The following is a 17442-nucleotide window of genomic DNA, read 5'->3' on the forward strand; positions in this document are numbered from 1 at the left end:
GAACAGGCAGATGCTAAACTTAAGGAAGAAGAGAAAAGAGCAGTGCGGTACCTGGAGACAAGGCGGGAGTGTAACTCTGTGCAGGCGGTGAGTGTGCCCTTAATTACCCAAGAATCTGTTATCACTTGGCAGAGCTTGTTGGGGATCTAAGATCACATGCTGGGCCCTCAGAGTGGAAATACAGTGTGCCACTTCATTGATTTGGTGGACACAGTAATTCTGTTCTTATGATTAGTGGGGGTCCCAACACTTTGACCTTGACTGAACAGCTAGTTATTGACTATCCTGTAGTGTAATTCTATTCCCACCTGGCCGTTCATATGCATCTAATGGGCTCCATTATACATCTATGAAGTCCATCCAATGCAGCTTGATCCTATCCTATGCGGCATGTATCATGGCTATCCAGGAAATGAAGCACACTACCAAGAACTTCTCCTGGCAATATCTAGAGATCAGCTGGAGTCCGGACACTCAGATATTAAGTGATCAAGACATTAAACATATCTCTCTGACATGTCAAACCATTTTCTGCCCAGCCTCTATCCTATGTAAATGACCGAGATGCTTTAATAATGTTTTTCTTAATTGCATTAACAACTATTCCTATTTCATATAAGTAACAAGAAATCTCAAAGCATACGTATAATTTACAAACTTCTGACCTGTCATAGCCACATGCCATAAGTTTGTATCGGTGGTGGTACGGGTGGTAAGACCCCCACTGATAGCTAGGACGAAGGGGCAGTCACGCTGAGCAGCACACACTCTGCACCTTCATCTCAGCTCTCACTGCTGAATTATAATAGCGTCAATGGAACAATTGCCGTAAATTCCATAGACTCCATTATAATTCCGTCCACTGAGACATAACCAGTGAGAGCGGAGATGAAGGGGCAAAGCGCACGTTGCTGAGCTTATCTGCCCCTTAGTTCTAGCGATCAGTGGGGTTCTTAGTACCCGGACCCCTGTGGATACAAACTTCTGACATGTGGCTATGACATGTAAGAAGTTTGTTTAAATGATAGGTACCCTTTAAGGTCTATGGTTGTTCTAGTAAATCTGATATGTTTGATAAGTCAGCACCTTCAAATGCTGGTCTAAAGTTTAATTTTAGTTTTTCATATTTTTATGAAAAATTATTATTTCTTATTTCCATAGAGCAAAATATAATAAAAAAAATCTGATCATGACCTCTACGTTTGACTTTACAGCTGATGGAGTGCTGTGTGAACGCCCTTGTAACATCCTTCAAAGAAACTATTTTAGCTGAGTGCCAAGGAATGATCAAGCGCAATGAAACAGAAAGTAAGTGGAACTACGAAAATTAAAAGGCTTGTCTAGTGTCATGTCCAGGTTAACTATGAGACGAGACGTAGGTAACTTCTTGAGATGGGAAAACCATACTAGTAGCATTAAAAAATTGAAAAAAAATGACAGTTTGTCTAGGCTAGGGATAATAAGCTGGTCAGCGGAGGTCTGACCACCAACCAGTTTAGCACTTATCAATGATCAAAAGCCCTACAGAGAACGCAGTGCTGACCATACAAATACAGTGTGCTCTATTCATTCCGGGACGGATTCTATCCCCATTCTAAGAACTGGTGGGGTTGCAGTGGTCCGAACCTCACTCATCAGCTTATTATCCCCCATCATGTGGATAACTTCTTGAGATTGTAGTACCTCTCTAACTATCATTGTGTAAAAGGTAAGAAAGAATCTATAAAGGTGCAACAACATGTAGTCGTGTGAGAGCAATGGTACCTACAATATTTACCTTTTTTTAACATCTATATAAATTGTTGTGTTGAGCAAAATATGTGATGAGATTTTCTTTATATTATTTGTAGAATTACATTTAATGTTTTCCCTGATGGATAAAGTACCGAATGGGATTGAGCCAATGTTAAAAGATTTGGAAGAACACATTGTAAGTGCTGGATTAGCTGATATGGTGGCAGCTGCAGAAACTATTACTACTGTAAGTATTTTACTTTTATTTTACTTACTTTATTTACATGGTGACAGCTCCTGTACAGTCAAGGCCATATCTGTCTACTCCCATATCTATCTATCTATCTATCTATCTATCTATCTATCCATCCATCTACTCATATCTGTCTTTAATCATCTCATATTTTTCGGTCTGTCTGTATTACCTTTTCCTTTGGTAAGAGCTGCTGAAAACTGTAAAAGAGTGCAGAAAGCAGCCCAGCGTGTTGGGATTTGGTTATTACAATAATTGATTATTTTCATAGTTTTTTTTTTTTTTTTTTTTTTTCTTCACAAGGATTCTGAGAAGTACGTAGAACAATTACTGACGTTGTTTAATCGATTTAGCAAATTAGTTAAAGAAGCTTTTCAAGATGATCCGAGGTTTCTAACAGCTCGGGACAAGGTAGGGTTTTTGTTTGTTTTTTTTCCTTTGGTTATGTATATTTGCAAATGCCATACAGTTTTATATTTTAAGTAAAACATTAATTAATCAAACGGGTGTCAAACGTATTTTTATCATTTTTATTTTTTCATTAAACGCACAGCAGAAATGCAGTGTGAACCCAGCCTAACAATATAGCTATAATTGATTGATAAAATGGCTTTCTTAGCGCCATCTTCACGTGGACAGTGGATTCTGATTATGATACGTTACAATTTGACCCCATAAACCCTTGTTAGTTTATCATGTATTTTTGTTCACTTCAGTTGATTTGATTTATTTCCATGTGTTTTAGGCATATAAAGCTGTTGTGAACGATGCTACAATATTTAAGCTGGAGCTGCCGCTAAAGCAGAAAGGGTAACATTTTACATTCATAACTTACATATTTATAGATTTCCAGGGTTTTTGCAAAAAAAAATAATTTAAAGTGTCACTGTCATTTGGAAAAAAATTTGAGATGTCAAAGAGACATGTCAAAGGTTCCGATCAGTTCGGGAATGAGTGTTCAGACCCGTACCGATCAGGTGAATGAGCTGGGAGAGGACCACGCTGCAGCGTGTCCTTTTCCTGCTCTGTGTTAGAAAAAAGGAGTCTGGCTCAACACTTACATTATGAGCCTGACTTTTTTTTTTTTTCCCGAACACAGAGCAAGAGTGGACCATGCTGCAGCGCATCCTCTTCTGATCGGTACAGGTCTGAACATTCGGACCCGGACCAATCAAAACATGTGACATGTTAAAAGTTTTCTCAAATGATAGTCAAATAGTTTTATTATTTTTTATGTTGTAATTCAGTGATTATTAACTCCTTACCACTGACTGTGTTGTACCTGGTTGTGCTCTCCGGCATGGCATACGTTCTGAGTCTTAATTTTTTGGGGGTTTTGTTTTCTTTTGTCTTTTTATAGAGTGGGATTGAAAACGCAGCCAGAGTCCAAGTGTCCTGAGTTACTTGCAAATTACTGTGACATGTTGTTACGGAAAACACCTCTCAGTAAAAAGTTGACTTCTGAAGAAATTGAGGCAAAGCTCAAGGAAGTGGTAAGGGTCATGTATCTATCTATCTAAGTAGCACAATGGGTTAACTAAGGGCAAGAAACTCGAAATCGCTGTTTTGAGGGGGGGGGGGGTTGCAGGAGACTTGTATGTGATAGTTCTTTTCCTTCTACATGGAGCAGATTTGCATAGATTAAATAGTTAATGTTGTTTATATTTCTCGCAGCTGCTGGTGCTGAAATATGTTCAGAACAAAGATGTCTTCATGAGATACCATAAAGCTCATCTTACCAGACGTCTCATCCTGGACATATCTGCTGATAGTGAAATTGAAGAGAACATGGTTGAATGGCTCAGGGTATGATAAAATACAACACATTCTAGGGTGACATGTACAAGCCTTATACAAAGGCATTTTAACTTGTATATAGCCCTTTTTCCACACACACACCTTTATGATGCCCATGTACCTCATTCTAATACTGGTTATTGCATTTTTTTTGAATTATGAAATTTCTATTCAGGTGCCCATGCTATTAGTATTTGAGCGCTTTGTCTACTGTTTCCATCACTCTCCATAGATTTTAAAGGTTACCTGTACGAAGAATCAATGTGCAGATTGGCGCATAGTCACAGCTGACACCAGAAGATGCCATTACCATGGATGCAGCCTATGCAGACTGTGTCCAGGACAGTGCGATCTTCCAGTGTCAGCTGCTATTGGACACCAGTATACACATACATCATGGAGCCTGCCTCAGATATTTGCAGAAAAATTGCATGTCCTCTTCTTTCCTGAAGACCACACACTACCTGTGTACAGGCGTGGTGCAGTTATATATTTGTAACCCTAAACAACCCCCCTTAATTGTATGGAATAGACGATGCTGCATTCCTTATAATCTCATTCAATTTCTTGTAAGCCTGATTCCAATTCACAAGTAGTTCGTTCTGTAGTAAATGCATTGTGTCATAACTATCCTGTCCTGTTTTCTTTGCAGGAAGTGGGAATGCCTGCCGATTATGTCAACAAACTGGCTCGAATGTTCCAAGACATTAAAGTTTCTGAAGATTTAAATCAAGCTTTTAAGGAAATGCATAAAAATAATAAATTAGCTCTTCCAGGTAGGGGAAAATATGTCAGGTCTATTTTTGTTGTCATTGGTACAAATAACTAGAGATGAGGGAATTAGCTCAGCAGTCGGCTGATCGGCCAGCTGCCTTTGAACTTTATGCCACTCCTCACTTGGTACCTGTAAAAGCCGGATCCAGTCCTGGGAAACTTCTCCCAGTTTCCCAGGACTGGATTCAGCTTTTCTTGGCAAGCGGAGCGGCACAGAGTTCAAAGGCAGCTGGCTGATAAGCCGACTGCTGAGATAATGAATAGTTTTTTACTGTAAATTCGCTCATCTCTACAAAAAACTATAATATTGCTTTTAACATGAATGATTCTACAGACAGTGGGTTGTTATGATATATATATGGGGTGACAATACAGATATACAGTAATGGCTGTAGTAATTTTACAAGAGAAACTATTGTCTATATCCCTTAGACTTTCTGCTACTACTTTGCATTTTTGTTATCTGTAATGTATGTTCATATTCTTTTTGCTTGTCTCATATTTTCTTTATTTATTTCCTATCTTCTTCTGAGAAGCATTACGTTAATCATTGGTTACTCATGCCCATTGTAATCCTTTGTTATTGCAGCTGATTCTGTGAATATTAAAATTTTAAATGCTGGTGCTTGGTCAAGAAGCTCTGAAAAGGTATTTGTGTCCTTGCCCACCGAACTGGAAGACCTCATCCCCGAAGTGGAGGAATTCTACAAGAAAAACCACAGTGGTAGAAAACTGCATTGGCACCATTTGATGTCTAATGGCATTGTAAGTATGTATATAATGTTAGACACGTCGTTCATCTATGTGTCCTCTTGCCAGAGGCTTCAATTGAACTTCTTTAGTAATAATTTCCCTAAGTAGAAAGCTTTGGGTAGATTTACAAAGCAAAATATGCCAGGATTCTTGCTTGGATTTAGCCATGCATCCTGTCATCTTGCTGTAACCTGTAGCTAGCGATTCTGTCCATAATATGGCCAAGCATGGAAGGACATGTGACCATGCTCCTCCCCCAGTGTCCTTCATTAAGCCTTTGTGTGCCTATGGAGTATGCCAAGAGATGAGAGGAGCATGACTACAGGCACATCAAGAGGGTAGGTGCTCCCAATACACTTATTAATACAGCTCACTAAATTTACACTAAAATTGCCAACCCCCTTTAACCAACCTTAAAGGGGTTATCCAGTGCTACAAAATGGAACTTAGTTTCAAACCCCACCCAGTCTGGAGACGAGAGTGGTGCAAAAGTGGCCATATTTCTGTAGTACTAAATAACCCCTTTAACCTTAAAGGGGTATTCCAGGTTATTTTGATATTAATTCTACTGATTTCTCTTGTAATATAATTAATATATCTCATTGGTTTCTATAATAAATTTCTCGTGCGTCTTATTGGGGGACACAGATACCATGGGTATAGGCTGCTGCCACTAGGAGGCGCTGACACTAAGAGAAACAAAGGAAGTGACTCCTCCTGAGCAGGATATACCCGCCCACAGGCACTGAGCTAAACCAGTTTAGCTTAGTGTCAGTAGGAGGCAGACACAGGTCTGGGTTCTCCAGACCAGTTTCTTCCTTTATGTTTAGTTAGTTGGTTTTTCTTTTTCCTTCTAGGTCTTATGGATTCTTGGGCACGGTGGGTTATCTAAAACTCACCCTGATCCCCCCACTATGCGACCAGGGAACAGACCATAAATGTAAATGGGCTGTGACCCCTCGGTCGCCACCGGCCGGCAACGTGACACCAGGGCCCCAGATCAGTCTGACTATCTGGTCGCCTTTCTGCGGACTCTGTATCCGCACAGCCCCTTCCCGCCTCGCCCCCCAGAGCTTGGCGCGTAAGGTGAGGCACCCACCGGCTGAAGACGACAATGGTGAGTATGTGCTCCTATATAGGTGAGTATATTCCCCCTGCCCTCCCTCCCAGGCCGCCATTTTACTCCACATAGGCAGCTCTCCCTCTCCAGTCACTTGCAGCCCTCCCAGGCAGATACTCCTCTCTCCTCAGTCGGTAGCAGGCCAGCCCTCTCCACCATTTTATTTTTATTAGTGTCTCTCTCTCTGGGTGCCACTGTGAGGGATGTTCCTCCCCTGACTGGGTGCTGCGCAGGCCGCAGCTTCCCGCACTTTTCCTTTTCATGTGGCTCTAGAGACCATACTAAAGGATGCTCCGCCCCTTTTCCCTAAGCCCCGCCCCTTACCGGGTGCCGCGGCATCCTGCCCTTTTTTCCCTATATTGTGGCTCTCCAGAGTACACACAGGGCTACCTCCGCCCCCTCCTGATATGCCCCGCCCCTTTTCGGGCGCTGCGCGGCCCTCTTCATTACTTCTCATTATGTTTGGCTCTCACTGGAGCCTGCTCTGGGGATGCCCCGCCTTCTCAGGTAAGCCCCGCCCCTTCCGGGCTGCCGCGCGGCCCGGAGAATTGCGCCTTTTTTCTTAACTGTGGAGCCTGCACTGGAATGCTCCGCCCCCTCCCGGCAGGCCCCGCCCCCTTCGGGAGTCGGGTGGGCCTCAGCATCCCACCTTAATCTTACCTGTGGCTCTCCGTGGAGCCTTCACAGTAAGATGCTCCGCCCCCTCCCGGTAGGCCCCGCCCCTTTTCGGGTGCAGCGCGGACCGTGGCATTCCCCCTTTTGGCTCTCTCCAGAGCCTGCACTGAGGGATGCTGCTTCCCCCTCCCCCTGCCATGTGTGTGTGTGTGCGGTCTCCTGATGGAGCTACCACACACACTACCCTTCTATTCCAGCAGCTTGGGACACTTGATGCATCTCTCCTGCCACCTACTGGTGGAAGTGTGTTATTACACCATTACATATATGAGAATGGCTTGCATCATGTTTTATTATGGCCAATGTTCCATATAATGTTCCAGCAACCCTTGGTCTGCAGATCCAGCATTTTTGGTGCTGGTTGACACCTCTGTGTCAGATTTTATATATATAAGATTACATTAATACTTATATACAGACACTCTGGTTCCCCTCCAACCACATACGCACAGACATATTCCCCATCACCATACAGTGTTTCTGTGCCCTCAGTGAGATCCTCTGCTACATGGTGTCACGAGAAGTTCATGGAACCAGACACGTTACCCGCTATCCAGGCGGTGTATCTGTGCTCTGAGCAGAACCCTCTGCTACATGGTGTCACGAGAAGTACATGGAACCAGACACGTTACCCGCTATCCAGGCGGTGTATCTGTACTCTGAGAACTCTCTGCTACATGGTGTCACGAGATGTTCATGGAACCAGACACATTACCCGCTATCAGGTGGCGTATCTGTGCTCTGAGAACCCTCTGCTACATGGTGTCACGAGAAGTACATGGAATCAGACACGTTACCCGCTATCCAGGTGGTGTATCTGTGCTCTGAGCAGAACCCTCTGCTACACGGTGTCACGAGCAGGACACGGAACCAGACATGTTACCTGTTTCCAAACAGTGTATCTGTGCTCTGAGCAGAACCCTCTGCTACACAGTGTCACGGTAAGTACACGGAACCAGACACGTTACCTGTTTCCAGACAGTGTATCTGTGCTCTGAGCAGAACCCTCTGCTACACAGTGTCATGGTAAGTACACAGAACCAGACACGTTACCTGTTTCCAGACAGTGTATCTGTGCTCTGAGCAGAACCCTCTGCTACACCGTGTCATGGTAAGTACACAGAACCAGACACGTTACCTGTTTCCAGACAGTGTATCTGTGCTCTGAGCAGAACCCTCTGCTACACAGTGTCATGGTAAGTACACAGAACCAGACACGTTACCTGTTTCCAGACAGTGTATCTGTGCTCTGAGCAGAACCCTCTGCTACACAGTGTCATGGTAAGTACACAGAACCAGACACGTTACCTGTTTCCAGACAGTGTATCTGTGCTCTGAGCAGAACCCTCTGCTACACAGTGTCACGGTAAGTACACGGAACCAGACACGTTACCTGTTTCCAGACAGTGTATCTGTGCCCTGAGCAGAACCCTCTGCTACACAGTGTCACGGTATGTACATGGAACCAGACACGTTACTCGTTGACAAACTATCTCTGAGCAGAACCCTCTGCTACATGGTTTCACAAGCAGGACATGAGACCAGACACATTACCGTTCCTAAGGGGACTACTGTGTTCTTGAGGCAGAATCCTTTGCTAAATGATGTCGCAAGCAGGACATGGAACCAGACACATTACCTATTACTATGCTGTGTTCCTGTGCTCTCACAACAGAACCGTCTGCTACATGGTTTGTTAGACAGGTTATGGGACCAGACTCATCACCCATTGCCAGTCGTTGTTCCGGTGTTACTCAGAGCTTCCAGTCCTGTCACTCACATCACCCATTAGCGGGCGGTGCTTCAGACCTGCCTCTCATCTTCATGACATAGATTCCTTTACTACATGATGTCACAGACATAGAACTGGACATGTTACCCCCTCCCAGGTGGTGGTACAAGGTTATTCAGACCTCTCCCCTCTGCTGCATGATATGGCTCCAACTACATTACCTGTAGTTCGGTGTGCACAGATTGTGGTATTCTGTTACACGATGTAATACACCACCTTCAGGTCTGCTCACTATCCTGGTGATGCTGGGCAGTTCTCGTATCCAGTCCTCATTTACATAGGGACACAGTCCTGATCTCTTCCCTGCTCCCAGGGCACACACTGTAGGCTTCTGTTTACAGGTCTGACCAGGCACGTTACCTGCTTCCAGTCCAGGTATTTGTATCTCTTGAATGCTGGTCTTCTGTTACTTACTGCTTGCAGCTACTCTGCTCGTGTTACCCTGTATATTACCTTTCATCCTCGTAGGACTTCCATGATCTGTGCCTGTCACTTCAGGGGATCATCATGGGGTAACTTGTTACTACACCATGTTGTCTTCTATATGTTTCCACTAACAAGTCTCATTACCTGCTCTCAGGCAGCGTAACCTTGTTGTATTCCTCTTGGGCTGTATCCTTTCTAAAGCCCAAGCATCCTGCTACGTGTCCCACTACACGAGGTACAGAACCCCTCGCTTTACCTGCCCCTGGACTGTTGGACTCTCATACTCTGGTCCTCTGAGTGGCCGGCAGCATACAGATCCGGTCACTATTTCATCCTGGTACTGTCAGGGTAGTTCTTCTGTCCTTTGTCTGGGCATAACTACCATGTTCTGGCATTTGTCTCGCTGGCTGTTCCCCAGTAGTATGGCTTGAATTGCTTAGGCCGTCCCCTCTTTGATCTGGATGAAGTGAGGCCTCTCTGCTCCTCAGGTAAAACAGTAAAGGGTTTCTTCTACCCCTGGTGTATGTAGGACATCAATTGCCTACATGTCTATCACAGTGCTACTTTAGGACTTCTCCTTCTGCATCTGCCTATGGCCAACATGGCAAGTATTTAGTCTTCTCTCTTAGGCAGCTGCAGTCTCACAGGGTGAGGATTTCCTGTTTACTGCCTGCACTGTTTCTCTACCGTCCTAAGCATAGGTGTATGGTCTCTTCGTGGTCTAGCTTCTCCAGGTGTCCTTGCTTGGCCATATGGACTATGAAGCATTGCTCTCAGTTCAGGGTTTTGCAGTGCTCCCGCTTACACCATTACTCCTTCTCCCTGGCTTAATGCACTGTTGTGCATGACCCCCCCATCCTGGGTTTGGTTTTTTACCACTCAGTCAGAAAATCTTCAAGCAGCCCTTCCCTCCTCCAGGAGGATGGAATATTTAGTATAAGTATCCTCCTGAGGACTGCTATTCCGTAATAGCTTCTTCTGACAGGCAGGTGTGGGTTTCTGACCCTCACTGGCCTCTATGAGCACTCCTGCTTGAATTCCTTGTCCTTGGTCTTGTTGTTGACTGGCCATCCCCCTCCCTTATGTTGTCTCCCATGTGGATTCCTTGAGAACTTAATCCCTTAAGGGTTTCCTCTCCTTGGAAACAGGGTTGTTCACTGGCCCATTCTGGCAGGACTTACATTTGCTGTTCTGCTCTTACCAAGCAACGTCTCTGATCACCCTTTGAGGCGTTGGTTTCTGGATCTAGTTTACATATGGACTCTAGTCTATGTATTACCTGTTGTGCCCATTGTCCTGTGACAACTCCCATGCCCATCAGCCTTACCTTGACCTCCCTTGACAGTTTTCTTCTGGGACTCCAGGCTCTCGAGTACCTCTAGGCTTCCTTGGAGCGGAGTGTTTTATATGATCAACCTCCTTTCTAAGGCTCTAACAGCCCATGGAGTTGTTTTTTCCCCGGCTTACCGGCTTTCCTCTGCTCCTCTTTTCTGCCGGGCACTGCGGGGTACCAGGTACTACTGTACTCCTTCCAGGACAACTTACTCAAGATTCTGATCTTGTTTTTCCTTCCTCCAGCTCCTTCCTTCCCTGGACTGCATTATGCTTGGACAGCTTGATTCTTCTTATTAACATGTGTTTCTCAGATGGGATAACTCATGTCATAGGCCATGGCTTCTCTTGTGCTCAAGTTTTGTCTTCTCAGTGAAGACTGTACTCCTAGGCCTATGGAGATTCCAGCCTGGCCATTCTTCCCAGCTCCATAGTCAAGGACGCAGCTTCTCCTGCATCTCATGTGGCACCTTCTATGAGAGACGCTCAGTCCTCTCTCTCCTTTATTTGACGCCTTAGACCTCTATGTGCCATGAAACATTTTCCAGTCTCTCCCGTCATGGTTGTATTTGCCTTTTATTCTGTTCTACCTCAGGGTAAGTCCCTGCCGCCTGTGGTCACCCACTTGGCTGGGCGTCTGCCTTTTTTTCCCCACATCTAGCCTACTAGTTCTGTTGGACTCGATGTTACATCATGTTGCTGGCTTCCAGGACGGACACAACCCACTCTGTCTGCCGTGCAGCACGTTGCTCCAGGGACTAGACCCGCTTTCCTTTGCTGCAGACCTGTAGGGGTTTTCTCTGATGCATTCAGCATCATCCCTTGCTCTATTCCTAGTTGATGGTTGTGTTGGTGCTATTCTGTGCCTTCTCACCAAGCGCTCTTGTCTAGCGGTTATCTTTCCCACCCCATGGACTGCTTTTGGACGTCCCATGGTATCTGTGTCCCCCAATAAGACGCACGAGAAAAGAGGATTTTTTACTCACCGTAAAATCTCTTTCTCGTAGTCTTCATTGGGGGACACAGCACCCACCCATTTTCTTTTGGGGTTTTTCCTCGGTATGGTAGTTTTCTCCGTTTTTGGTGTTATTCCTACTTTACCTGTTCTTGACTTCTCCTACTGCTCTTGTACAAACTGGTTTAGCTCAGTGCCTGTGGGCGGGTATATCCTGCTCAGGAGGAGTCACTTCCTTTGTTTCTCTTAGTGTCAGCGCCTCCTAGTGGCAGCAGCCTATACCCATGGTATCTGTGTCCCCCAATGAAGACTACGAGAAAGAGATTTTACGGTGAGTAAAAAATCCTCTTTTTGTCTCTTTCTCTCTATTTTTATGTAAGTCACGTGTTTCTGTGACGTCACCGAACCGGAAGTGTGGGGACTTCCCCGACTCGGCCGGCCTCTTGGTGTTTATGTAGTTAGAAAGCTAGCAGAGCTTTACAAACGGCCTCCCTGCGCACGGGAGGTCACATGACACCCTGTTCCCGGGCGGCCTGTCAGTGTGAAGGAGGTCGCATCCACCTCCTGTATAATCACTAAAACCCTCCACCCCCTGCCAGTATAATCCTCCCGATGTCTCCCCCGGCCCCCTCCATCCTGTGTATACAGTCCTTTTCAAAGATCTCTCACCCCATCCCCCGGTCTCGGCACATCTTGCACTCAGCTGACAGGCTCTCTCTCTCTCTCTCTCGCTGTGTGTGAAGCAGGAGAGATTTCTTTCCTGCTCCGTACACAGTTCCTGTCAATTGCCCCGATAAAACTCAGCTGCCAGGAACTGTGTACGGAGCAGGAAAGAAATCTCTCCTGCTTCACACACAGCGAGAGAGAGAGAGAGAGAGAGCCTGTCAGCTGAGTGCAAGAGGTGCCGAGACCGGGGGATGGGGTGAGAGATCTTTGAAAAGGACTGTATACACAGGATGGAGGGGGCCGGGGGAGACATCGGGAGGATTATACTGGCAGGGGGTGGAGGGTTTTAGTGATTATACAGGAGGTGGATGCGACCTCCTTCACACTGACAGGCCGCCCGGGAACAGGGTGTCATGTGACCTCCCGTGTGCAGGGAGGCCGTTTGTAAAGCTCTGCTAGCTTTCTAACTACATAAACACCAAGAGGCCGGCCGAGTCGGGGAAGTCCCCACACTTCCGGTTCGGTGACGTCACAGAAACACGTGACTTACATAAAAATAGAGAGAAAGAGACAAAATTTATTATAGAAACCAATGAGATATATTAATTATATTACAAGAGAAATCAGTAGAATTAATATCAAAATAACCTGGAATACCCCTTTAAAGGGTTTACTGTCCTATTATAAAACACATCAAACATCTTAAGTGTTTTATACTAGGACAGCAACATAAAAAAAAACAAAAAAACTTTTAAGTACCCTCTCAATCCTGACAGTAGATGGCCCCAGCACTATTGTAGGCGTTCAGGTGTGTCCAAGGACAGCTTGTCATCCCAAACCAAGGAGATTCAGCATGATTATGACATAGGAAATTTACATGGGTGCTTTAAAGACAGATGAAGAAGCAGGAGGCTGAACTTCATTATAAAACAGTCAGATGATGTGTTTTAAGAGTCACTCCCTTCATCAGATCCATACCAGTCACTGATAGGATTTTTAGCCTGTTTCTTCATCAGTTTTTGAGGTATGCATTTGTATCCTGTTAATATTCACACTCCAGTTTTATATTGTGAACTACCCGATGATGCTAAATGTTGTTATTCGACTTTTCAGATTACATTTAAGAACGAGGTGGGTCAGTATGACCTGGAGGTGACCACATTTCAGCTGGCGGTCTTGTTTGCCTGGAATCAAAGACCTAAAGAAAAAATAAGTTTTGAAAATCTCAAACTAGCAACAGAATTACCAGATGCAGAACTAAGAAGAACCTTATGGGTGCGTACTTGGCGGGGATTGTGTATTTTTATTAGCACTATTTATTTATTGCTTTATTCACACCTAATTTTTAGCTTTATTAATTTTATTTTTGCAATATAAACATTTTTTTATTTTCACCTCTATTTAGTCACTAGTAGCTTTTCCCAAGTTGAAAAGGCAAGTTCTGTCCTATGAGCCACAAGTAAACTCCCCTAAAGACTTCACTGAAGGTACCTTGTTTTCTGTGAACCAGGAATTCAGCTTAATGTAAGTACTTCAATGAAGAGACGTCTGTTTTATTTGTTCCTGTGTTCTGCTTTTTATGCTTCACAAGTAACAGAAGGAAAATGCTTGGGATTATATGAACCCGGCTCTTTGCTAAATGTCTTATGGGTGTTCTGGTAAATGAATCCTTTTGTATGTGTGCGGATCTGTCATCACAATTTATTGATCTATTAAAGGGCTGCATGTTGTAATGACATGTCTATTGGAATATCAGACCAAAAAAAACTAAAAAATATGGATTTGTACATGGGAAGAAACATAGTGGCCAATGTGTCTTTGACAGTGTTGGCTAGATAATTTTTCTACATTATAGAGGGATTTGTTTCAGTTGCAGTGTAAGAGAGCAGGGACTCCGAGCAGTCCTGGATACACTGTAAGCTTTGGCACCCATTCTCTGGGCCAAGAGAAGGGTGGAATTCATTATATGTCTCACCGCTTGGTGTACAGGAGTAGGGACAGCTACAGCAAAAAGTCTTGCTCTTATAAGAATCTGAATCAGCCATTAGATCTGGATTGAATTGGACAGCCAGTTTGAGCAAATTCTTCTGTAGGTTTCAATCCAATATTTTTCTTCCATTTGATCTGATAGTCCAGCAGACTTCTAACTGCACTGATCTTTGCAGAACAGGTGGGAAATGAACTATAGACTTTAACAAATACATATGCAGTGTTGTAATTGCTGATTTTGCTTATTGTTTAAAGGGTATTCTCATATCAGCAAGTTATCCTGTATCCACAGGGGGTAGGGGAAGACTTTCTGAAATGAGAATACCTCTTTAAAAGATCAAGACTCTATCACATCATTTGACACCTTCTATGCTATTATTTAAAAACATCCTTCTACCCTGCATTGCAATTGCAGGGGTTATCTGTTTCGTAATGACAGCCCAGGGAACTAGCAAAGGCCGCAAGAGCTGTTTAGTAATCCTACTTTATTTCTAGGAGGGTCATATAGAGATCTGATTGGACACAATGTAGGATTCCTGTAAAAACATTTGTTTTTACAACTTGACCTTGTTTTCTTGTAGAAAAAATGGCAAAGTTCAGAAGCGAGGAAAGATCAACTTAATCGGCCGCTTACAGCTGACGACCGAAAGGATGAGAGAGGAAGAAAATGAAGGCATTGTACAACTGCGAATATTAAGGACACAGGTACGTACTGGCAAAACATCATTGTACCTGTCGCTACATACAACTTGTGTCACTAAAGGTGCCAATGCACTTTGTACTGATGTCGAACCTGCTGGTGGTGGTGGTGGTGGTCCGTCTTTCAGCATAAAGTACATGGGGTCCTCACAAGTCTTCAACAACATGGGGGTCAGGTGTGATGGATTCTCACTGCTCGACCCCTTTGGTTCTCTAAGAGATAAACCTCTGCAACAGCTAAAAGCTGAAATTAAAACCTAACTTTTAGATTCTCTCCGCTCTCATGAAGAGTCTTGTGAACTTTGTTGTGTGATTCCTAAGTCGTTTGCTTTTTCTTACTAGGAGGCAATTATTCAGATCATGAAGATGAGGAAGAAAATTACCAACGCCCAACTCCAGACAGAACTTGTAGAAATTTTGAAAAATATGTTTTTGCCACAGAAAAAAATGATAAAAGAACAAATTGAATGGCTTATAGAACACAAATACATCCGAAGAGACGAGTCCGATATCAACACCTTCATATACATGGCATAATCTCTGGAGCCTGCCTAACATATCTGGATGACGTGAGTGCTGGAGCAGGCCAACTCGAATATTTATGCTAGAAGCAAAACACTGCGGACCTTTGTACTGCATAAATATTACAGTCCCCCTGCCTTACCTTACTAAAGGACGAAACTATATTGCCAATGTCATTCTGCCAGCATGACAGCATCTTTCACATCGCTTTTACCAGCATGCTGTTTTAATGGGAAATCGTGTTGGAAGAACTTGTGAGCTTGTAGAGTATTTTTTTTTTCAACCATAAAACTTTAGTGTTCATTACTACCCCTTACATTTAATTTTATTTTTTTTTTCCCCCACTCGGGGATGGGATTATCACATTTCATGCACTGATCGCTGTTACTGTTAGACTTTGTTTAAGAAAGGAAGGAAGAAAAAAACTTTAACGAAAATTCCCACCCCCCCAAAACAGCACCTTTTTACATCAAATAATTGCATTAATTTAATTGCAGTCATTCTCTCCTGCACGACTTTTGTGACTCTTTTATGCATATCATGAATACTGAAGAGGTTAGTATTAAATAGTGTAAACATTAGAGGATCTGTCCACTCTCCTGACTTGTCTGTCTTAGCTGATCCCTGTGTTACTGATGGAAAAAAGCAATACTGGAGAATCTTTTCCCTGAACCTTGCACTTTGCTGTTCTTTTGTTGTTCCTCCTTTAGATGTATAAGTTAATTGATAAGATCCAATTATTGCTAAGGATATTGACAGAGGTAGCGGAAATGCCCCCTTGTCACTTTATTCATACAATTCATGCAAAGAAGAATACCAAAGGAACGACACAACACATAATTCTATGAGAAGATGCTCCAGCGTTGTATCACAGGGATGGCAAGTATTTACCAAACAGTCAGGAGAGCTGAAATGTCCTCTTTTGAAAAGTGCTTTTGATGTGTAAATTTTAATGGTAATCGTTGTAAGGATACACGGTAAGGTTGCCAGCTAACTAGTGTAATGGTCAGTTTTGAGATAGCCATGCACATTAGATGGCTGTGTGCGAACAGTGGTTTGTCTCTGGACTCCAGCATAACCATATGTGCTTGGTTTACCCGAGCATGCATGTGTTCTGAATAGGGAGAGAGGAAATAAGCTGCCACTATCGGCTTATCTCCCCTAAAAGCAAAAAGGATCAGGCATGTTGATCAGGCATGCCCCATCCTTTTCTCCCCCTGGTTATCTGATGAAGTCAGGCCACCCCCATACTGATGGTTGGACTGTCCTGCCAAAAGCTGACATTAATTTTCTGTGCATGGCCATCTTTACACTGCCCTGTCCTTTCATGCCAGTGGTAGCTTTAGACTCTCCAAAGAAGACCAGTTTTCCATAGATGTATTAAAATTCATTGGTATTATGGCCGCAAGCCCTGACCATACCATAGGTATATTGACCCAAACTGATACCTGTCAGATCAAGTTTTGACACCTACAATCGAACCAGGACTTTGGTGGGTATTTGGCATCTGACAAAGACGATTGTGGGAGGACTGACTGCTGGGGCCCCCTGTAATCTCGAGAGCTGTTCTTGGCTGTTTCCAGGCTCCCATGGGGAATAAAAACAGTGGCAGCGCACATGTATGGCCCACCATTCTAACAGGGAAATGGGTCAAGATGATGGTTAGGTGGCAGCAGTCAAACCCTAGCAATCTGTAAGTTACATGGATAAGGGATAATGTCCACATTAAAGTGACTGTACCACCAGGCCCAGGCAGAAGCACTGGATGCGGGCCGACCCACCCTTAGTGGGAGGAAACCCTAGCTCCTCTATGATAGGGTTCGATTGATTCTAATAGTCACGTCATGGAGGGGCTGGGGTTTCTTCCCACTAAGGGTGGGTCGGCCCGCCTCCAGTGCTTCTGCCTGGGCCTGGTGGTACAGTCACTTTAAGGCCATCTGTAATACCCCTTGTGA

At 44.0% G+C, this 17442-nt stretch overlaps 1 protein-coding gene across 1 annotated transcript in view; it reads left to right on the plus strand.

The window, feature by feature from the left end:
- The window catches only part of CUL5 (cullin 5), a 34350-nt gene extending 17120 nt beyond the window's left edge, over positions 1-17230 (plus strand). Inside the window, exons 7-19 of the mRNA XM_069969760.1 lie at positions 7-87; positions 1215-1308; positions 1851-1981; positions 2291-2398; positions 2733-2797; positions 3348-3480; positions 3662-3793; positions 4437-4560; positions 5148-5323; positions 13391-13552; positions 13683-13801; positions 14848-14971; positions 15308-17230. Coding sequence (XP_069825861.1) covers positions 7-87; positions 1215-1308; positions 1851-1981; positions 2291-2398; positions 2733-2797; positions 3348-3480; positions 3662-3793; positions 4437-4560; positions 5148-5323; positions 13391-13552; positions 13683-13801; positions 14848-14971; positions 15308-15502 — 1644 coding nt within the window. The 3' untranslated portion in view covers positions 15503-17230. The remainder of the gene's footprint in view (positions 1-6; positions 88-1214; positions 1309-1850; positions 1982-2290; positions 2399-2732; positions 2798-3347; positions 3481-3661; positions 3794-4436; positions 4561-5147; positions 5324-13390; positions 13553-13682; positions 13802-14847; positions 14972-15307) is intronic.
- Positions 17231-17442: the final 212 nt, after the last annotated feature.

This window comes from Dendropsophus ebraccatus, chromosome 5 (genome assembly GCF_027789765.1).
Source record: "Dendropsophus ebraccatus isolate aDenEbr1 chromosome 5, aDenEbr1.pat, whole genome shotgun sequence".
NCBI classification, from domain to species: Eukaryota; Metazoa; Chordata; class Amphibia; order Anura; family Hylidae; genus Dendropsophus; species Dendropsophus ebraccatus.